Source organism: Dreissena polymorpha, chromosome 6 (assembly GCF_020536995.1).
Source record: "Dreissena polymorpha isolate Duluth1 chromosome 6, UMN_Dpol_1.0, whole genome shotgun sequence".
NCBI lineage: Eukaryota > Metazoa > Mollusca > Bivalvia > Myida > Dreissenidae > Dreissena > Dreissena polymorpha.
In genome coordinates, this window is record NC_068360.1 from 43377870 (window position 1) to 43402285 (window position 24416).

Below are 24416 nucleotides of genomic sequence, written 5' to 3' on the forward strand. Positions count from 1 at the left end.
ACGACACTTTCCGCTTCAATGGTATTTTTCGTTTACAGAAAGTCTCTTATTTGCAAAAATCAAGTTTAGGCGGAAAGTGTCGTCCCTGATTTGCATGTGCGGACTGCACAGGCCAATCAGGGACGACACTTATTTTTATACGCACAGGCATTAAAGCCCATTTTCACAGAGCACGGCCCAAAATTGATTTATGTCATGAACACGTCCTTCAACACAAGTACAACAGCGTTTGCACTACTTTTCATTTTTTCAGGACAGACATGGACTAAGATTGCATTAAAACTGTTGATAAGATATCTTGGAACGAGTTAATAAAATCTGTCTGAATCAATACGAGATTTACGTCACGAATATTCTGTACCGAGTCGCACATGTACCGGTAATCAATTTGCAGTGATTTAAAAATCCAATCATGTCACAAAGCAAACAAACCGGTGGGCGATAACCGGGCTTAGGCGGTGTCGCGAGAATCCTTTTCATAAACATGAAATTGGAATCGCAGGCGACCGGAAATGGCAGAATAATCGGACGAAATGCAAACAATTACCCGTGGAAGAAATGGAATCATTATTATAAAATCGTTACAGATATATCGTTACATATAATTCAGCGCACAATTGCTTCAATTAATTTCAAGTAGGGCGCTATAAACTGACGTACAAAACAATAATCAGGTAATTGTACTTACCCGGTATATTCATTTGTTAAAAGATCAATCGTTAATAGACACACGTATTTGATGTGTGCATTATTATAAATGAACAGTGAATAGATATATGACATGTTATGCGTTACGCGGTATGTAAATACCGCACGTGCGGACGCATATATTTTGCCTGTCTTAAAACATATAAGCGCAAATAAGATAAACAAAAACTTGCTGACACTGTCAAAGAATATGAATGCAGTTTCACTACAAAGACAAAATCTTGAATATAAAGAAAATACAAACGAACGACAACTTTAAATTAAAAGATGTCAATCTCGAAAATCTGTTGTGAGGAGTTTTCTATCCTAACATTCTATCTTCAAGTATTGTCGTGGTTATCATGTACACACGTTCGTTTGCCTGATGAAAGTGATCAGAAGGTGCCGTCAGCCTTCCTTGCCCATGTGCATAACGGGACGTAGTGTGTGCCAACATTAATAATGGACGTAACCGTTGACATGGGGAATTCGGAATCAGTAAACAATTCATGTAATCGCAAATATAATTAACGATATCCCGACCGTAATAAGCGTTCGGCGTAATGTGGAATCGATAATCTTACGTGGGTAAGAAGGCCGTTTTAGATTTCCCCATGGAGAATGGCTGCCACCAAATGACTTTGTTTGAGACTGAATCATTAAATATATGAGCCGCGTTCTTGGAATACTGGGCTTACTGCCATATGCGTTAACCCTTTGCATGCTGGGAAATTTATCGTCTGCTAAAATGTCGTCTGCTGAATTTCTACAATTAGCATTTCTTCGATTTTTTTTCAAAAAATACTATCAGAATAGCAAACAGTTTGGATCCAGATGAGACGCCACGTTCTGTGGCGTCTCATCTGGATCCAAACTGTTTGCAAAGGCCTTCAAAATTCGGTTCCCGCACTGAAAGAGTTAAGTGTCGTTCAAGATTAGTCTGTGCAGTCCACACAGGCTAATTAGGGACGGCACTTTCCGCCCAGACTGGATTTTTGTCTAGAAGGGGCTTCCTTTAAAGAAAGATTCCATAAAGTGGAAAGTGTCGCCCCTGATAAGCCTGTTCTGACCTTACAGGCTAAACTAAGGGGTCACTTTAAGAACATGCATTATGTCCCGTTTTTCCTGAACGCGGATAAAAGATATTATTAAAAATCCCTGTGAATACGTGTTCATACATAAGCCGGTATCAATATTTTAGCTTCAACGTGACCACAGAAAGTCTGAATCTGTGAACGCACAGTGCGATGGGCTTGGCTACCATTTTTATGTACAAGCGATACTAGATGAACGCTGTCAATAAACAAGAGGACTGAAAGGCCATAGGTTGCTCATCTGCCGGACTTAACACATTTATTGTTATCTGGACTAATACTAAACATCATATGTGGCCTTCTGATTATTTTTTTTTTAATAAAATTTTTACTGGTGCAATAATGTTTAACCACGCTTGACCCAGTTTCGAACGCGATTAATATATGGATATCATAAAAACAATTTTTATTCATAGCTTTAATCAAAATTTCAGTTTGATTTTCACTTTGACGTGTAATTTTTAATAATGATTATCACCATCATCAAAGTGTTGGAGTTTTCTTATAATAAATTTTGCGTAACTGGTTTCTTTAATATGCTAGACAACCGTAAAATTACAATACAAAACAAACAATTGTCCCACAAGAAAATGGTACCTGATGAAATATCACATACGGTAAGCAGTTCTATTGACAAATAAGATTTTATATAAGAATGACAAGACACAACATGAACTAATCCCATATTTATACAAGTAACAAATGCAGTTCTTTTGTTAACAAACTAAGTGTTTATGATAATAGCGCACCCTCAAATAAAACTTAAACTTGTTAGTTTTTAAACTATTTTTATAATAACATAATATGTATTATATTGTTTTTAGGTAATTGAGCCACATATGAAAATTGGCTTAATTAGAGCTTGTAACAATAGTAACGGATATACTCCCCTCCCCTGACGCCGCAGTTTTTAATGTAGCACGTAGTAAGAAATAAAATTTGGATCGTAGGGCATGGCCAGTTTTGACACAAGTGGAATTATTTAAGAAAGTTTTGAGAGAAGCAAAATACATGTACGGTGTTTAATACAAAATATTAAACAATTGGTCCTTGTGGTTTCAGAGACAAAGGCTATAACAACAATAATATTACAGAATTTGCAAAAGGGTCATAACTTTTATAATTTTTAACATAAAGCAATACAAATTGCACATGCCCAAATTCATATATGCGACAATCCAAGCTCACTTAATCCAAGAACTTACTGGTGAGCTGATACAGTAAAAAATTAACTTTGAAAAAAATAAAAATAATGGGAAATATATATTTATGATCTTTTTTTGTTTATAAAGTAGATTATCGATCATGCTTTTGGAGAGCGGCATAGACACTTTAAAAAATATTTATATTTTTGATAATTCATAAATTATTATTGATAATGGATCAAATAAACAAATATCCCCTATATATTCTCATCATATCACTATCAGAAACAAAATTCTCCACCTCAAACAATCAAAGTACAGGTGCAGCAAAAAGCGCTACTTAATATTTCTAAATATTCTTCTACAATACGGCGACTTGATCTCTTGTAATGCTTCATCCAGGACCTTTGTCAAGTGTACGAGGTTGACTGGATCGGTCTGAAGAACGTGTGACATCATATCCTCCCCGTCCTTGGTCTGTAGCTTCATCGTGACAATCGGGGTGATCTGACGCTGTAACGCTCTACTGGCCAACTGAAATAACAGAGACCGCTTTATTTCACAACAATTATCAGGGTTACCTGATGCTGTAAGGCTCTACTGGCCAACTGAAATGACAGAGCCTGCTTTATTTCACAACAATTATCAGGGTTACTTGATGTTGTAACGATTGATTGGCTAACTGAAATAACAGAGTTCGCTCTCATTTTTACAATAATTATAAGGGTTATCTGACATTTTAACGCTAAAATGACTGAAATAACCAAGTTCCATATTCCTTTCACGATAAGTAAACATGTAAATAAAGCATCATCCTTATACATTCACTTAATTGACTGTGAAATCCATTGTGTCGACAGGTGTTGCATGGACAAATACAGTCAAATTCTACCTTTATGAAAATAATGTTGTCAATTTACTTATATTTCCATGCATTGCTAACTTTTGCACCCTTTAGGTTTTCACAATTCCCTGAATCAATTAGCAAATATCTACCATTTCATACAGATGACTTTTTAAAATCAGATGCATGTGAAATACAGATACCATGAAAATGTCAGCTATTCCAAATTTGAACAGTATATAAAAGTAATTCCACAATTAACTGAAAATATCAGATCACAAATGTGAAAAGCATATAATTTTGACCATCCGTACACAAAAGTTAACAAATTGGACCCTTGGGATTGTTTCCATACTAAGCGGGGGAGGGGGTGTATGAGGAATAAGCATAAGGAAACTTTACACTGCCTTGCTGTATCAGCTAGTATTTATAACAATTCAGTAGAGTGTCTGCCTTGGAACCAGGATGGCTCGGGTTCAATCCCCATTGTGGTCAGGGATTTTTCAAGCTGGGTTACATGTTTAACACACTCTCCAAGCATACACATACACCCTACCTGAACATCCAGCCTCCACTCCAGGTTGTGGTAGTGAGGCACATCCATGGCCATCTCTGACAGTATCGCACGGACCTCGCGCCGGTGAGTCAGGTACAGCGCCAGCAGTTCCCGCTGCATGTCCTCCCGGAATCCTAGTGTCAGGATTGAGTCCTGGAAGTCAATCTCGCTGATCTGAAAGGGCCACAGCGATTACAGTCTGACATTCAATATCATTGGGCTTCTACCTTTATACAGTCTTAAGCGTGGCATACTAGCATCCTGTCAGGAGTTTTATGTGTTATGTCTAAAACTATTGGCTACTCATACCAATGTTCTTTTTTTATATGTAAACAAAATGAAAATGAAAATTTCTAAAAATCTTTTAAAAAGCAGTAAAAAAACAATAGCTGTCACCATAGGATGACAAATGCCCTCGAAAAAGGCTTTTTCGAAACCTAAACGCAGATTTCGAAACCTAAACATGGACCCCAAGTTCAAGGTCAAAGGGGTCAAAATTTGTGTGCGTATGGAAAGGCTTTGTCCATATACACATGCATACCAAATATGAAGGTTACATCTGAAGTGACAGTTATGAGCATTTTTTGAAACCTAAACGCAAAGTGTGACCGACAGACGGATGGACAGGCGGACCGACAGACAGACAGACAGACAGACAGACAGACAGACAGACATGCGATCACTATATGCCCACCTTCGGGGGCATAATAATTTGACAATAATTGATATAAATTAAAGTTAACCGTGCAAAATAAAATACAATTCTTACACATTAAGATTCCTTAGACCATCCAATAATAACGTACCATGAGCTTGGAGCTCTCTGTCAGCAGGTACATGAGTCCTTCCACACCATTCTGTACCGTCTCTGCAGGCACACTCAACTTCTCTGGTAAACAATATCTCATATTTAACAATACAAGATAATAATAATAACAAGTCATGTTTGTAAACCACATATCCTCACTTGACTTACAGCCATTGAATAAATACGTGAAATTTTCAAGTTTTTTTTCCAATGACCTTGACCTCAGACTTTGTAGGCTTGTTCTTGAGTTAAGTTTAAACCTATTAATTTTAGCTCATTTGCATTGAAAGCCTCAGGCCTATTGAAATGCTCTCGAGTCCCTTTCCTGGGCCTATAACCAGTTCTTGGTGTACATGGGGGAGATCTAAAGAACGCTTCCACAGTGGGGATTAAAACCGTGACCTCTAGGTCTTCTTCTTTTCCTCCCGAATAATCATCATTTGAATTCAGTTTGGTAATGAAGGTTCAAGGCGTTATCTTAGATACCCTGTAGAAAAAAATAGGTCTGTTGAAAAACACTTTTTAACCCCCTTTACTTGACCTTTGACATGTTTAATTATCTCAAAATCAAAAGACCTGTTTTTCTTCCTTCAAGACTTCTTCCTTTTCTCCAAAGAAAGCAGCATACAAATTAAAATGATAAAAATGTCAAATTGATCTAGATTTTGTGCAGGCAGACAAAAAGTTGTTTGGACAGACAAACAGGTGAAAAGCAATTTACCCCCCACTTTTTTAAAGTTGGGCATAACTCTAGCAATTACTCATGCTGTTAGTATGAAATGATATGAGCTCTGCTCCGTGAAAAGGGGGTTTAATGCATGTGCGAAAGTGTTGTCCCAGATTAGCCTGTGCAGTCCACACGAGCTATAATATTTTGTATGGAATTACTTTGAATGAGCCATTTGCATGTTGTCCCAAAAAACAACAAACACAACAGAAACCCTTTATATTATTCAGTTATTTTTTATAAGTTACCCTTCATTATTTCATAAATTTCAAATGATGATTGAAGTTGGAACATTTTCATTTGAATAATCACTAAACAAGTCGCTTGAAACGTCTTTATTTATCAAAATCAACATAAGCATTAACCCATTTATGCCTAGTGGACTCTCCCATTTTTCTAAATTGGATCAATTTATTTCCAAAATTAGGGATGCCTAGTAAATTTATTTCTATATTTAGAATATTTCTTACAGAAATTTCTTTAAGCAAACAGCACAGACCCTGATGAGACACCGCATCATGCCGCGTCTCATCTGGGTCTACGCTGTTTGCCAAGGCCTTTTTTCTAGACGCTAGGCATAAATGGGTTAAAAAATAAATGATGATAATTATTTTCAGCCAAAAAATCAATCGATCATCACCTTTACATCATCATTGTCACTATCATCATCACATTTTTTTATTTTAATCATCTTAATTCTACTTAATCATTTACATCTGCAGTAATGTCAGGTACACTAACCAATATTTTTCAATAAATCCGATTTTAAATAAATGAACTACATACGTGCTGCTCCCTGGTACACCTTTGGATTGGCCCCTTTTTTGATGAATTCCAAACTTATCTTGCAAAATTCTTGCAGAACTGAAGAGAAATGGATTCAAAAACAATTGACTAAATCATCATTAATTTATTACACTATTAAGAAATAAAAGCATATGAACAGAATTCTAACCAGTAACTTAATAATGCACTAAGATGTACATGTACATTTTTGTGTGAAACATTCTAATGCCTAGGTTAAACTGAACTTGGTTTTCAAACTTTCCACCTAATATTACATAAGAAATATTATCAGGTTCTGAATCCCAAAATATTAATATCATTCAGCTATTGTTACTTACTGGTAAAACTCATCATTATTGTTACAAGTCTGTTTATACAGCAGTTGTTTAACAAACCAAACAATTTATGCATGTATTTCATAGGAGTGATTACACCATGTGAACAAGACAGGAAAAAAAGCATTGTACTATTTGTACATACAAAGATCATTTCATTGGAAAATTAACCTTTTTTTCAAGTGTGTATTTTATAATTCTAATTTATTTGTGGATTGGTTCTTATAATAAAGTGCTCGTGGATTGCATAACATCAATAAGCAATCTTTAATACTGCAGTCTTGATTTGACGACAAATACATTAAATATTTAAATATAAACTTACTTTCAAAATGACAAGAAAATGCCCCAACAAGCTTAACAAGGATAGTCAAAACTCTGCTAGACCTGATGAAGTCTTACTGGCATTACCCAATGGCTCATTGACTTTCAGTGAGACTGATCTGAGGCAAATGTTTTGAGCTGCATTAACATTATTTGTATTTAAAACAATTAACTTGACATGGTGTGCTCGCAGAATAATGATATTAATCCAAGTTTCAAACACATCAATGTTTAAAACAAATGTGTTCAAAATTTGTACAAAGGAAAGCACCAAGTATTCCGAATTTGAAAATATGCTAATTTACACATTGACTTACTCCGGAATCTTCAGCAAGATAGATCTTCAATGACTTGCATCTAATCAACCAATGGTGCTACAGCTTCTATCTCCAAAATCTCAGATAGAGTGAATCATGTTTTCTTATCAACTATTAGTTTTGAGCGTTTACCCACAAACAACACACAAATTGATGTTGATGGTAAAAGCTATTGTATTTGTTACTATGATTTAGTTTGATTAAATTTGATTTGATAGACAAACTTGAGACATAATTTTTTGAAATGGAATTTGATTTTACTAAGAAGAACTTTGAGCTGTATGTATGCACTCATAAAAGCACAGAGCATTAAAATTCAAGTAGGAACAATATTTCTTTACGGCAGTACACTAGTTGCAATAATCCAACTCCCAGCTATTGACCCTCCAGGTCGCTTGGAGAAGCAACCGCTAACGGCATTTTTCATGTCAAGTCCCCCGCCCAGAATCCGGGAGGCAGTTAAATCCGAAATATTAGCCATGTAAACTATTTATTGGCATAAATAAACACAAATAGATCGTAAATATATCCATAATGCGCAAATAAAAACAACTTACATGATATGTAATATTAGCATAATATTGATTTTAATCCAAAGTTTCAAACACGTCAAACACGTTCTTTTAAATGTATATGTTTTTGTAATGGACAAAGCCGGGTATTCCGAGTAATTCCGAATTCGAAATTACGCTATAGACCATCTCCAGAATCATCGGCTAGATAAATCTCGTGTCTAATCTACCAATCGTTATATACAGACTATCTCCGGAACATCCGTAAGATAGATTGAATTGTCAATTCAAAACTTTGGCTTTTGGTTTGATAACGGGTTTTGTATTAAGTTTTTATTTTGAGTATTTCTCCACAATTCACTCGGAAATTGATATTGGTAATAACAGGTATTATGTTTGTAACAATGTATTAGGTTGATTAAACTGGATTTTATAGACATACGTGAGACATACAAGGAAGAACTCTGAGCTGTTCGTATGTACTTATAAAAGCTCAGAACATTCAAGAAAAACTAGGCATTACCAGTGTTTTTTTTTCACCTATAAAGGCTATAGGGGAATGGTGGCGGAGCCCGTCCAAAGGGGAAAAACGCGCCGTTTTTTAGGAAAAGGGGAAAATTAAGAAGTCATTCTTTTATATGTAATGATATTTATTATATGAATACACATGTATGTATGAATGTAAAATTCACAGCTGAATGTCTCAGTTCTTTTTCTTAAATATATATCAATGATTTGTTCAACATTAGTTTCAGTCAGTTCAGCCGTTATGCACAGTATCAGTTTTCCAAGCCAATTAGAGCCTAATTGGGATTTTTTTAATCAAGAAAATGGCAAATGTGAGCATTTTTTATCAATAAAATGGGCCAAATTGGAATGTTTTTATCAACAAATATTGACACAATATAGATACATCAGGCCTTTTCTTGGCCATTTTGGAAAAAAAATTAATTCATGAAGTCCACTGATTTGGGAAAACTGAATTTAATATAACTCTTTACAGAGCTCCAGATAAGGAATTGTGAAATAAGTAACGGTACTGCCACTGACAGAAAAAAAGGAGTTACGCTTAAAATTAATTAGTACCTGTACTACCATATCCAAAAATACAGGTAGTACTGTACTACCCGTGTTCTTGGATATTGAAGGGTGTATAACTGACTGTACAGAAACATTTGCAGCAATTATAATAAATATATGCAGCTTCTTAAACAGTTACTGTATTAGGTTTTCCATTCTGAATTATGATGCAAATATAACTTCACATTAAAACTCATGACTAATACTATTTCTTCATTTTTCTTGACAAGAAAACACAAGCCAACTAGTAAGCTATGTAAACGAACACTTATTTCACTGTCTCATCCGTTTCCCATTGTGTTTTCTAACGTTTTAAGCCACCGATGCAATCAAGTCCTTTAATATGGGGGCGACAATGTCTTTTTCTGGGTTTACAGATTTAATGTCAGGATGGTAAGACGACACCGTATGTAGTCATTATATGACAACAAAGTGTTGTTTTGAATCGCTTTCAGTTAAGCCAGCATTCCATTGCGCGCATACATATTGTTTTTGACGGATTTACAAGTTAAAGGAAATCACGCGACAGAATAGACAATAATATATGAACCCAGTCTACAACTTTTCGGTAATTTAAATTAACGAAAAGCGCCATTAGGTTAGAGACCAACAAATCATACCGCGCTGACGCAGACGTATCCGTATGGCCAGATGTTTTTCGTAAATGCGTAAAATGGATATTAAAGTCGTAATTGTACGTCCAGTTGATAAAAATAAATGTGTAAATCGTCATGAAAAAGGCGTTTTTACGGCTGTACGGCCCTTATCTGGAGCTCTGTCTTTATAATAATAAAAAATCATATAAATTATAGTTATATACCTTGTTAGTTGTTTATAAAATGAATTTGAGATATATCTATTATGAGGCAGTTGTTTCTAAAAAAAAATTTTTTTTTTTTTTTTGCTTCTGGGCCCGTATTCACAAACTGATTCTTAGACTTAAGGACATATCACTTTCTGAAATGGTCAGAAGTGGGTGGGGTAATGTAAAATAATAATTTCTTTTATAAGCATTCTATATATAGTTTGGAACAATATGAAAGATACAGAAATATTGAAAACATTTTAATAAAATCCCTTCAATTTTATAGCATATATTAATGAAATATGCATAATTATATATACATGTGTTTGTTAAAGTTTTGTTTTACACATTTAAAAAAAAGTCTCAATCTAATTTATATTTGTCTTTTCTGGTCAACCATACTTTTTCCTACTATTTTTAGACTGAAGTTGTTTACATTTTTTTCTTACAAAAAAGGATGCTTTTTTCAGTGTTTCTAGTGTGTTATATTTAATAATACTCTAACACTATGTTCTACAGTGGTGTATGTTCCAGCTGGTATCAGTGGATTTATAAAGAAAATAAGGACTTGAACACTCAAGAAAAAAGTGGTTTAAAAGATGAAAAAAGTGATTATTTACTCTTTTTGAAAGACTTCATTAGAACTTGTTCATGTATCACTGAAGTATATGCTATTTTAATTGTGCATATTGTTCCAAACCTAATATAGAATGTTAATATAAGGAATACATTTTTTACATAACCCCACCCACTTCTGACTGTTTCAGAAAGTGATATGTCCTTAAGAATAAAGAATAGACTTAAAACCAAGAAAAATGTGTTCAGTGTTTGAATTTATACAGGCCTCCACTGGTGATTATGTCATTAACAAAATGTTCTATATGAAGAATAATATAAAAAGAGATGTTTACTGCAGAGTTTGACTCAAAATTAAAGAAATTCGTGAATATTCTAATTTAAAAAAGAATTTTCTTTATTCTTAGACTTAAGTCTAAGAATTGTTTGGTGAATACGGGCCCAGCTGAAGGAGATTTTTTTCAAAAAAATTGGGGAAAAATATATACTATTTTTGGAGGGGAATGGGGCCGAATATCGGCCCCGAAATTGCCATAAAAAACCCACTGATTACACTTCTTTGTTGGATGCTAAAATTTCTGATAAGAGTCAAAAAGAATATATTGACATCATTATAATGATGGTCAAAAAATTTAAAACAGAAGATGTGGGATAGTGATGCTCAGTGCATGTTCTTACCAGTGTTCTATTTCAATGCAGGCATTGAATTAGCTAAAGAAACTTCAGCGTACAGTTTATTTAGTATTGACATACCTGTAAGCTGAAGCTAACCTCGTATCGAAAGTCAACCAGAGTCGTAACATATTTATGTCACGCTATAAATCAAAGAATGCTCATTTTCTTGGATACATTTCTAGATATATTGGTGAATGAATATAAATTACTGCATCGAGGAATATCTTAAGGTTCAAATGTTTCGAATGCATCTTACAATAGATGAAAATAACTCTCATCAGTTTGAAATTCACAATTTTGACGCCATTGTCACTTTGTCACATGAAGAGTTTTCATTTGGATACTTTCGGATCGACCTTGACATTTTATGCTGAAATGGTAAACATTACTTTCATTTTCTGAAATCTATTATTTAGTTTAAACCTATTTATTTTAGCTCGATTGCGTCGAAAGCCTTAGGCTTATATAAACGCTCTCGAGTCCGTTTCCTGGGCCTAGAACCAGTACTTGGTGTCTTTGGGGGAGATCTAAAGAACGCTCCCACGGTGGGGATCGAACCCGTGACCTCCCGGTTGCAAGGCGGACACCATATCCATTACACCACAAATCTATTATTTGTGATTAACAACTTACGTCTGGTGGATTATAAGACTGATTTCAGTGTGAATCAGGTACTTTAAAATAATATTCGCGTTGAGTTTGTATTTACACTACAATTTGTTTTCAAAACCATCAAGAATAATCTTAAATACCGGAAAATGTCATTCTGAATTTGAAAGCACCTGAGCACATGGTATGTTACTAAAAATAGAAATAACGTCATATGACCGTGAAATCTTGGGAGATTCGCATTTCAAGAAAGTCTGTTACATCGCTGTTTTTCTCGATATGTAAGAGCAAAATAGAAAATTTTTAAATGTTTAAGATAGTATTTTGGGAAAGAATATACCATTTAAATGTGAAAAATGTCAATCTTTCCGATCAAGTGGTTGATTTGGACCAATAACTGCATTTAAAAGCTGTTTTGGACCGGTCTTTGTTAACTGTCAACTTTTCGGGAATTTCTGGTTGACTTTTGTTATGGGGTTGGTCCATAACTATAAAGTCGCGCCAGTCAAAAATCATAAAAAGCGACATTTAAAGTTATGGTAGCAAGAACTAGCATTGAATGTACCAAATATCAATAGATCTTTTATGTGAAAAGCGTATTACAAACTGTAAAAGAAGTCCAGTCATCATTAGATAACGAAGATGTAGGCTAAAAAGGATCCTGATTCTTACCTACGAGCCTAAAAACGATTCTATGGTATTCTACGGTAGAAGCAGAGTTTCAAAAGTCGCGAAAACGAATGACAATACAAAATAAATACCTGCTATGTCAATGTCAAGTAGAAACGACAGGTGGTTTTTATGCTTGTCATCAAACATTAACAACATGATTGAATAATATAAATAATAATGAAACTAAAAATATTGAAATTTATATAAAATCGTTTTACTATTTACATTTTCACGCCCCGGATGTGATTCTGATTTTTATTAGACTGCTTTAGGAGCTTCTTTTTTATACATTCATTCACAAATATGTAAAAAATAATAACCAGCCCAGTGCAGCGGTAACTTCGTCAGATTTTGTAAACAAATTATTTTGAACCATGTTAATGATCTAAAGCGAGTTGTTATGAGATTGGTAATGGTTTTATTAAAAATAATGTCACTTTTAAACGTGCAATGACTATTATTCATTCACAAACATTTGCACACATGAATGATTTCCGTTGGTAAATACGATCTCAACAGACTTGCTGCAACTTGTTCCCAAAAAGTGAATGGTAGCAAAAATATTTACATTTAGCATGTTTTGGCAGACTGTCAGGTCCTTTTGAATGTATATCGTAGAACGTAGACACTATCAATATATAAACACAGGTGTTCTCTTTGATGTTACACTACACTACTAGTTTCTTTCTGTCAAAGTGTCATGATATGTCAGCAATTTAAAGTGATGCCATAATAATTTAATTTAGCAATTGAAAAAAAATATCATAATTATGTTGAATCTTCTGACATAAAGAATATTTAAGTGGATATGGATTGGATGGAATCATATGGTTGGTATTAATGTTACATAAGATTGAGTACAGTCAAGTTACCATTACCAGATCATTACCCATAGCAGATCACTTTGATGTCTGAGACTGTGTATCGCGATAAATAGTTGACATTTTTAGAAGATTTTTTGCACACAGCATCTTCAAGGCCTGTTCTTTAAAACGCATTGATTGAGTCGTAATCGGAGCTACTCTTTGTCAAACATTTCGCTATGTTTTGCTGTCATGTATATACGACTTTGTTGACTTCCGTCTCGTTTTCAAATCGAGGTTGAACATTATTTACGGCCTTATCCTATAAATCTGTTGGAAATTAAGAAGTTATAACGCACTTATTTAAAGGCCATTTATTAGTCTTTCTGCCTGCAAAAGTCCATTTCAGTTTTGATTCGTTTTTTAAGATTTGGCAACACCTTAAATAAGATGAAGAATTATGGCAATATCGGATCAAGCGTGATAATCTGCATATTGATAATATATTGTATTAAAATATATGCGAATCTGTTGATTTTTTATCTCAATCTTCATGTTTTATTTATGTCCCATGTTCAATATCGATGTTAAACATGATTGAAACAATTTACATGGTTTATAAGATGCCCATATCTTTTCGATCTTTTTAGGATTTTAAAAGATAATTCACACAAGAACGTCATGCGTAAAGTGTAGACACAAAATAACATATAGAAAACAATTAATAACAAAATATGAATATAATTAATAACTGGCGATGTTACTTGGTCATTGTAAACAACACAGTTCATGTGTCAACAGTTCAAATAGCGTGTTAGATGCCCTCCTGAATGGTTAAAACTATCCGTTAATGCATGAATTCTCAGGCAAAAAAAAGGTATCACAAATACATTTTGGTTGCGCTTAAAAATAAGACTATGCACTGAAACAGTAAGCACAGGCAATATTTCATCAAACTGGCGTAAAAGAAGTGTCAAAACATTTATTGCTTTTCACCAGAACAACTTTATTACGTTACTGATCAAGTAATGGTTACTTGACTGAATCAGTAAAATAATGTTTCCATTATTCATTAATATGTATCGCCTGAGAGTGATCCTGTTGCTAAGTCAATGTCAAATTAAAAATTTAGTTTGCATGGACAATTGTCAATAGGTAAAATTGTCATTGTTTTTTAAACAACATTTTTGCATTAATTAGCATTAAAATTTAAAGAAGCAACTCAAATGAACAATAATTACAACAAGAAGAATGAATACTATTTTAAATTGATCTAATTTGGATCTTATATCTAAATCGTTAGTACATGAATCCAGAAAGGATTATCACAAAATACTTGTCTGTCAATCTGTCTGTCTTGCTGTTACTTTTTTCTGCACATCTTTTCTTATCTTCTAAACCCACAAACAGATTTTCATAAAACTTGGCAAATGTCTACTGATACCTTATTGAGACATTCTGCAAAAGATTCAAGTCAGTCATGCCTGGTCAAGGTCACACTTAGAGGTCAAACATTTGGGCTCCTATTTAGTGTCCACTTCATACCTCCTTTGTATTTTGAAAGATTTTCAAAACTGGGCTAAATTAAATAGTTACTTGAGACAATGTGCAGAAGCCATGGGCCTAACATGTTAGTTACATGATAATTTTTAAATTTTGTCCGTTTATTAGTATACATATGAAACTCAGGCGGATGTCATCTGGGGTTATAGCTGTCTTTGGACTTCCTTGCACTAATTGTTTCTTATTCAAAATTTATGTTTAAAATAAATACTTTTCAATCTACAATGTAATTACAGATGCAATATATGTGTTGGCCTTTTTTCAAAAACACTTAATTCTTGAATATATCTCTAACAGTTATTCTTAGCACGATAAAACAACAATAAAGTAACTTATTTGAATGTGTTGCCGACCTCGATTTCAGAATGCCGTGCATTGTACAAGAAAATTCTTCAAACCTTTTCTTCACGTCCAGCAACTCCTGACAGACAAATGAAAAACATGGACGTCCCTGTAACCAGTCTGTGGACGGAGCTGCAGAGGGAAAATAAGTATGAACATCAAGATTTGAGCCTGGCTGTGAAAAAGCTGGGGGAAATGCATGTGCGTTAAGTGTTGTCCCAGATTAGCGTATGCATTCTTCACAAGCAAATTAGGGACAACATTTTCCACTTTTGAGTTACTTTTTGTTTTAAGGAAGGCTGTTCTTAGCGAAAATCCAGTTGAGGCGCAAAGTGTCATCCCTGATTAGCCTGTGCAGCTTGCAAAGGCTAATCAGGGATGAAACTTTACAGTTTTTACACACATGCATTTAACCACGTTTTCCATGAGCAAGACTTTTCAGATTTTAGTAGAGAGGTGTGTTTCCTTTTAATACCAAGATACATGTAGTTTTGCAAATAATTCTTGACTAGGTCTACAGAGATGTGAAGTTTTGATAACCTCTTCAAGGAGCTAGTGTGTTTTCATCACTTTAAGTCTGTTTTGAATACTAGAATATGCCTCAATGAACACAACAATATTTGTCTAGACAGTAGTTTGAGTCATCTAAGAGGTGTGATAAATGTCAGAGTATGAATATTCATGTAAGTGTAGAACTTGTTATCTGTGTGAGGAGAACACTTTGCCAGTATTCACAAAAATATTCTTAGACTTATGTCGAAGAATAAACCATATACTTTAAATTGGTATATTATAGAGTTTCTTTCATATTGAGTAAAGCTTGTAGAATTTTTTGTTGTGGATATAATTACCAATGACAGCTTGAATATGTTCAAATAGCTTGTATATGATCAAACGCTGGACATAATGATATTTTTCCTGGTTCTAAGTGTATTCTTTGTGGACAAGTCTAAGAATTGGTTGGTGAATAAGTTCCATTGACAGTGTGTTTAATTTTCTTCTCCTGTGACACCAATGTCATCCACTGTCCAATGTTGAACATAAAAATTTCTGAGAACGTCACATTTAACAAGTAACAACAAATGATTCCAGGATCCCCAAGGGAGTGCTCACATCCAACTGTGAGCTGGAGCTGCAGGAATTAATGAAGCAGATCGACAAGTCTGTGGCGGGCAGGAAGAGGGAGTGGGAGCGCGAGCGTGAGAGTCTGCAGTCCAGGCTCAATGTACGCGAGAAGGAGGGACAGATGCAGAAGACCACACTGGAGCAGAAACATAAAGAGGTGTGGATGTTTACTTCATATTCTTTTCACAGATTTCGGCATGTATTGAAGTTTGTCATTAAATGCTTTATATTGAAAAATGTAAACATTGGATACAAAAAGCCCCAGTAAAAAACCAAGAATAAAATTTAAAAAAAGAAAAAAAAAGGTAACCCTCAGCAGGGCTCGAACCACTGACCCCTGGAGTCCTGGAGTAAAAAGTCTACCACTTAGACCACTCGGCCATTCTTCTGAATACAATACCAGATGTATTTTATACTTTATATAAGCAATCCTCGTAGTTTCACAAAATATAACGACAACAACAAAACTCTCCAAATTATTAATTCGTTTCGCGTTGCAACGCTTTATAATTTTCGGGTTTTTAAATCGTCAAAAGATGCATATAATGGCTATTTTAGAGCATAGTAAATGTTCAGTATTACTGTTTCCTCACAAATATCATAACTAAAACGAAAATGTGCGAATCTGAAACAACTTTTTTCAATTTTGTCAATTTACCCAAGAGTGAAAAGGCCCCTTTAAGAATCAGTGTTAGAAATTATCACAAGCTCGCTACCCATGCACTGGTAAATTTTAAAGTGGCTTGCTAAGAATGATAAAACGATCATTGTTCTGGGAAAACTGGGCTTAAGGGACTGAATGCATGTGCATAAAGTGTCGTCCCAGATTAGCCCGAGCAGTCCGCACAGGCTAATCAGGGACCACACTTTCCACCTAACTGGATTTTGCTAAGGAGAGAGCTCCTTTAAAAAAAAACATTTATGAGGAAAGTGTTGTCCCTGATAAGCCTGTGCAGATGCATTAAGCCCAGTTTTCCCAGAACAACAAGGTTCATATTCTTAGTTATCAGTGGTAGAAATTAAAACAAGCTCACCAGCTATACAATGATGAATTTTGAAGCGGGCTTACTCAAAATAAGAATTTGAGCATGCTTGGTTACACTGGTTATTTGCATTAATTTATTTTGATGGCATAAACTTGTCAACGTGCCATGACATCGTGTAGGTACATGTTTTGGTCAAATAGCAATTGTTTGTTTTCACTACATATTAAACAGAAAAGGGGATTTTTTGTCTTTTCTGTTGGTCCGAATATTGACCCCATACCCAACCCCAACTTTGCTTTTTCCTAATCCAATAATTTTTCTTCTCAAACCATTGCAACAAAGTCTGAAAAAAACACTATTTTTATTGCCCTAGTTGAATTCAATTGATTTTTATGCCCCCTTTTGAAGAAAAGGGGGTATTATAGTTTTCGCACTGTCCGTCTTTCTGTAAGTCTGTCTGTCACACTTTTCGTGTCTGCTCTCTTTTTCAAATAGTTTTCATCCGATCTTTACGAAACTTGGTCAGAAGTTGTATCTAGACAATATCTAGGTCAAGTTCGAATATGGGTAATGCTGGGTCAAAAACTAGGTCACGGGGTTGAAAAAACAAATCCAAGGGAGGTCATAAGCTTTAAATGGATATAATTATCTGACCTGCCAAATTATATATTTTTGCTAAATAAATCAAAGCGGCGCAGTAGGCGGCATTGTGTTTCTGACAAACACATCGTGGTAAAAGGTCAAGGTCATTCTTCAAGGTCTAAGGTCAAAAATACAAATCCAAGGGAAGTAATAAGCTTTAAAGGGAGATAACTATTCAATATTGAACATAGCAACTTGATATTTGGCATGCATGTGTATCTAATGGAGCTGCACATTTTGAGTGGTGAATCTACAGTCATGGTAGTGGCTTTTAATTATTTGCTACTGAAAATAGATATTTGTTGGAGACAATTATTTTCAAGGGAAGTAATTTATATAATTATAAATCTCAGATTATATAATTCCTTATCAAGAATTTAAGTTATTTTCACAGTTACTGTACAGATTTTTTATTTTGATTATTTATAACTCAAATGATTGATTTGTCAAAGTTTTTTTTTAAATGATATGATTATCATTTCTTTCCTGTACTAATTTGTGAATGGTAGGGTTCATTACATACCTGTGGACTTATGTCCATAGATACACGATGAACTCTGGCTATGATCTCTTTGATAAACCAGAGGCCTTGGTTGTCAGTGATGTCTGACTTGGTCATTTTTGACTCTCTACAGACCCCCCCCCCCTGGTTGAATTGGACAAAATCCAAGGGAAGTAATAAGCTTTAAAGGGAGATGATTTCTATACCTGTCAAATGATAAATAGATTTTTTATTTCAAAGCGATGCAGTAGGGGGCATTGTGTTTCTGACAAACACATTTCTTGTTTTTCCTGGAATATGAACATAATTTTATCTAGATTCATCTTTCAAAATTAAATTTTAGATTCTTATAATATTATTTTTTATTATAATTTATTAATGTGACTAATGTCACTTTGTATCTCTATAACCAATTAAATCTTTAAGGAATGGTTAAAATACATGAACACAGATATTTTTCCCAACGTTGTCATTTTTCCGATTAAAGTGTTTCCGTGAATTAAGAATATTAAATTACAAGATTCTAAAATGTCCAAAGTAGCATTGTCCCAAAATAGAGGAAAAAATGCCTGGGAGCAATATTTGCTCTACATTGTCTATTGATTAATATGACCTTTTATTTACTATTGGTGTGACCCATCTTGCCATTAACAGATTGGAGAGTTGAGGGTGAAACTGGATACGTCTGAGAACAAACAGAGAGACCTGGTCAGCCAATATGAGACACAGCTGTCACAGATGAAAACAGAGGTAAGCTTTCATTGTATTCAGATAAGGTCAGCCAATATGAAACACAACTGTCACAGATGAAAACAGAGGTAGGCTTTCATTGTATTCAGATAAGGTCAGCCAATACCAAACACAACTGTCAAAGATGAAAACAGAGGTAAGCTTTCATTGTATTCAGATAAGGTCAGCCAATACCAAACACAACTGTCACAGATGAAAACAGAGGTAAGCTTTCATTGTATTCAGATAAGGTCAGCCAATATGAGACACAGCTGTCACAGATGAAAACAGAGGTAGGCTTTCATTGTATTCAGATAAGGTCAGCCAATACCAAACACAACTGTCACAGATGAAAACAGAGGTAGGCTGTCATTGTATTCAGATAAGGTCAGCCAATACCAAACACAACTGTCACAGATGAAAACAGAGGTAGGCTTTCATTGTAACCTGATTAGATTTCACATCAAATGAAACTTAACCCTGTGTCCTAATCTTTCAAATGTGTTTACATCCATTCTTAGAATTCTTAGTATATTTAATTCTCAATTATAAAGAATTTGTTAGCAAAACAAGAACAACACTTATATCCCAATTTTAGTAAAAACACCGCAATTTTTCCCAATCCAAAGCGACCTGGTCCCATTCCCAAAATGATGAAAAAAACACTCTTGGTTTAAGAGTGTCTTTATTATACCATGGCCATAGGTGCAATCGAGCTAAAATTAATTGGATTAAACTAATTTGATAGGGAGTCTTTCGGGTTTACTGCTGGACTGGCCACAAGTTTGTTCACAATGGGAAATCTAGGCTTAAGAATATGCATAAAATGTTGTCCACACAGGCTAATCAGGGACTACACCTTCCCCTTTCATGGTATTTATCTTTTAAAGAAGGTCCCTCCTCAGTGAAATTCTTTGTAAGCAGAAAGTGCTGTTCTAATCTGGGACAACACTTCACGCACATGCATAAAGCCCAGTTTTCACAGAACAAAACTCATATTGCCCTGTTTATGCTGCCAAGGTTCAGTACATCCATCGCCAGTATGAGCAACTGTACTACTATCATAAGGAAACTTAAAATGTTTGTCATCGCACTGTCATACTATCATTAGGAAACTTAAAATGTTTGCAATCATAGCGAGCCTTTAATCAAGTGCTCATAATCGATTAACAGCTTTATGCAACGGAAGCAGGTTTCAGCCAAACGAACAAAAGAACGTTTGAAATCTGTGACCCAGACATTTTGAGCCATCCAATAATTTAAGCCTCACGTTTCAAGCCTTCCGACAGAAATGAATATGAATATATAGCAATAAAAAATCGGTGCTTGGAGGAAAATTCAAGCTAACCGGAAGTTTGAGCGAAGCAAGTTGGAACCATTAGGTTTCGCCTGTAAATTGATAGTGAGTCTTTTGGTTAACTGCTGGACTGGCCACAAAATTTGTTCACAAATATGATACACATGCACAAACTTTTACTCTTCATACATGTAAGCCTTGTTCTGGGAAAACTTTGCTTAAGAATTTGCATAAAGTGTTGTCCCAGATTATCAGGGACTTCATCGGCGGCTTTTATGGTATTTAACTTTTAAAGAAAGTCCCTTCTTAGTGAAATCCAGTTAATGCAGAAAGTGTTGTTCCAAGATAAACCTGTGTGGACCACACAGGCTAATCTGGGACAACACTTCACGCACATGCATTGAAGCCCAGTTTTCATTGAGCAAGACTCATATTGCCCTGTTAACGCTGCCAAGGTACATCAATCGCCAGTATGAGCAACTGTCATGCTAGGAAACTTAATATGTTTGTCATGGCATGAATTTGGTCAATAAAGGATTAAAATTACAACACATTTTAATCACAATGATGTTCTACCTGCACAAAATTGAATCGCGTTCTGAGAAAACTGGGCATAATGCATGTGTGTAAAGTGTTGTCACTTATTAGCCTGTGCAGTCCTGGGACGACATGTTTCGCTTTTATGGTATTTTTAGTTTTAAGGAAGTCCCTCCTTAGCGAAAAATCAAGTTTAGGCGGAAAGTGTCTTCCCTGATTAGCCTGTGCGGACTGCACAGGCTAATCTGGGACGACACTTTACGCACAGGCATTATGCCCAGTTTTCTCAGAACGCGACACAATTTTACTCATCAAACTGCCCTGTTAACTGTCGTCTGTGGCTAGGTTCAGAACATCCATCGAGAGTATGAGCGGCTACAGAAGCGCTATACAAAGCACAAGAGAGAGACTGAGCGAGACAAAGAGAAATCCTCACTGGAGATCCAGGACAATGCGCAGGAAGTACAGAGGCTCGCAAAGAAGGTTGAGGTTTGTGGTGGAAATCTGTGGTGCCATTTGAAGCCTCATTCTCGGGAAAACTGGTCTAAATGCATCAGCTTAAAGTGTAGTTCCAGATAAGCCATTGGAGTCCGGAGAGGCTAATCATGGATGCCACTTTCTGCTTTTATGGAATTTTTCGTATGAATATCTAACTGTCATTGCCTTGGTCAATAATATGAAATTTAACAAGAATGGAGAATGCTGTTTTGAATGTTTGATTCACCTTATTAGTTTTTGTCTTCACCCAATCAGATTTAATAAATCACTGGCATGCCTTCATCCGGAGACTTCTTTGTATATTAACTGTTTTTATGCCCCCAGATCGAATGATCAGGGGTTTATTGTTTTTGACCTGTCTGTCTTTCTGTCATTGTATGTGTGATTGTGTGTGTCTGTCTGTCATTGTATGCATGTGTCTGTCTGTAATTGTATGCATGTGTCTGTCTGTCATTGTATGTTTGTGTCTGTCCCAAAACTTTATTCTGGCCATAACTTTTGCAATATTGAAGATAGCAACTAGATATTTGGCATGCATGTGTACCTCATTGAGCTGCACATTTTGAGGGGTGAAAGGTCAAGGTTAAGGTCATCCTTCAAGGTCAAGGTAAAAGGTCAAATATTGAAGATGGCAACTTAATATTTGGCATGCATGTGTATCTCATGGAGCTGCATATTTTGAGTGGTGAAAGGTCAATGTCATCCTTCAAGGTCAAAGGTAAAATATATTGTTGGGGGCATTGCGTTTCACAAACACAGCTCTTGTTAATAAATTAGATTAAATAAGATTTTTTGACATTGATTATGTGTTGCTTATATTTTAGCTATTTCTTTCCTGTCATCTTCTGATCTGCTTGGCAAATTTTGACAAAACTTCACAGGAATGTTTTTTGTGAGGTCCTCTATAGAAAATCTTAAACTGTTCTGGTCCATTGATTAATTTGGACACAGGGCCCAAAAAGGGCTTTGTAAAATGTAAACTTCCAAAAATCTCCTTTGTAACTGCAAAAGCCTAGGGTTGTCCTTTTTATAAATCTGTTTGTTATTTGTTACATAATGTTGGAAGCGTAGCTACTTAATTGGACAATTTAATGCTCTACTGTTTATTATTATAAATCTTCAGGATTATAGGCAAAGATCAAAGGAGTGGGAGATAGACAGAAGAGCGCAGCAAAAGCAGATTGAAAATCTGGAATCCCAGCGGAAAGCCATCTCCGAGAAATGTGAATTTGTACAGGTATGTCTGCCCCGCTTACTTGGGGGATGACTTTTTATGTAGATCTGAACCCATTTTAAAAGACATTTGTTTTACTTTTTATAACAGATTTTTGTTTGTTTGTTGAGAATTGCTTTTTATATGGAGTTTGCTAAAAAATTGCTTATACAATTCTGTCAGAGTTTTAAATTGTGTTAGGCTGATTAAATTACATTGGCTCTGAAATCAAAGCATTTAAATTAATGTTAAAGTTATTTTATTAAAATTTTAACTTATGCCTTTAAACATTTTATATGAAGCAACATTTATTGATTATTAACTTTTTTTTATATAAATTTGAACCCTATTTAGTAATTAAGATTTTAGTCATTTATTTTCTGAGGATATTACTTGTGTGTATACAAATAACTGCTAGTTTGCTGTAATCCAAATTTGTATCTAGAGTTCACCAATGTGTTTTATTAATATTTCAATAATTATATAAATATTTAATTATGCCCCCCTTCGAAGAAGAGGGGGTATATTGTTTTGCACATGTCGGTCCGTCCGTCCACCAGATGGTTTCCGGATGATAAATCAAGAACGCTTATGCCAAGGATCATGAAACTTCATAGGTACATTGATCATGACTGGCAGATGACCCCTATTGATTTTGAGGTCACTAGGTCAAAGGTCAAGGTCACAGTGACTCGTTCTTGGATGCAGTTTAGGACCACATTTGCAGATTATATTATGTACTGGTGTCGTGGGGTCTGTCCACCAGATGGTTTCCGGATGATAACTCAAGAACGCTTATGCCTAGGATCATGAAACTTCATAGGTACATTGATCATGACTGGCAGATGACCCCTATTGATTTTGAGGTCACTAGGTCAAAGGTCAAGGTCACAGTGACTCGTTCTTGGATGCAGTTTAGGACCACATTTGCAGATTATATTATGTACTGGTGGCGTGGGGTCTATCTACCAGGGCTAGCGCTGTCCCAAAATTTCTTTGAGCCAACCAGTTTTTATGCCCCCCTTTGAAGAAGAGGGGGTATATTGTTTTGCTCATGTCGGTCCGTCGGTCTGTCGGTCCGTCCACAAGATGGTTTCCGGATGATAACTCAAGGACACTTAGGCCTAGGATCATGAAACTTCATAGGTACATTGATCATGACTGTCAGATGACCCCTATAGATTTTTAGGTCACTAGGTCAAAGGTCAAGGTCACAGTGACTCGAAGTAGTAAAATGGTTTCCGGATGATAACTCAAGAATGCTTAGGCCTAGGATCATGAAACTTCATAGGTACATTGATCATGACTGGCAGATGACCCCTATTTTGATTTTCAGGTCACTAGGTCACAGGTCAAGGTCACAGTGACTCGAAATAGTACAATGGTTTCCGGATGATAACTCAAGAATGCTTACGCCTAGGATCATGAAACTTCATAGGAACATTGATCATGACTGGCAGATGACCCCTGTTGATTTTCAGGTCACTTGGTCAAAGGTCAAGGTCACAGTGACTCAAAACAGTAAAATGGTTTCCGGATGATAACTCAAGAATGCTTATGCCTAGGATCATGAAACTTCATAGGAACATTGATCATGACTGGCAGATGACCCCTATTCATTTTCAGG

The 24416-nt window shown here is 35.3% G+C and overlaps 2 protein-coding genes across 6 annotated transcripts in view; one reads left to right on the plus strand and one right to left on the minus strand.

Moving 5' to 3' along the window:
• Positions 1 to 2184: 2184 nt before the first annotated feature.
• LOC127834418 (COMM domain-containing protein 2-like) lies at positions 2185 to 12822 on the minus strand. The gene is made up of 5 exons (XM_052360244.1): positions 12642 to 12822; positions 6648 to 6725; positions 5133 to 5215; positions 4327 to 4500; positions 2185 to 3460 (listed from the first exon to the last, which is right to left on the minus strand). The coding sequence occupies exons 1-5, from the start codon at positions 12706 to 12708 to the stop codon at positions 3263 to 3265; spliced, it is 600 nt and encodes a 199-aa protein (XP_052216204.1). The 5' UTR covers positions 12709 to 12822; the 3' UTR covers positions 2185 to 3262.
• A 43-nt stretch (positions 12823 to 12865) lies between these two features.
• Positions 12866 to 24416, plus strand: part of LOC127834417 (centrosomal protein of 63 kDa-like) — a 39121-nt gene continuing 27570 nt past the window's right edge. For 3 of the 5 annotated variants that reach the window (XM_052360238.1, XM_052360239.1, XM_052360242.1), the window contains exons 1-6: positions 12985 to 13103; positions 15283 to 15409; positions 16353 to 16542; positions 19170 to 19265; positions 21424 to 21567; positions 22700 to 22813. In XM_052360238.1, the coding sequence (XP_052216198.1) occupies positions 13040 to 13103; positions 15283 to 15409; positions 16353 to 16542; positions 19170 to 19265; positions 21424 to 21567; positions 22700 to 22813 (735 nt within the window). In that variant the 5' untranslated portion in view covers positions 12985 to 13039. The other 2 variants (XM_052360243.1, XM_052360241.1) reach the window with 2 other exon arrangements.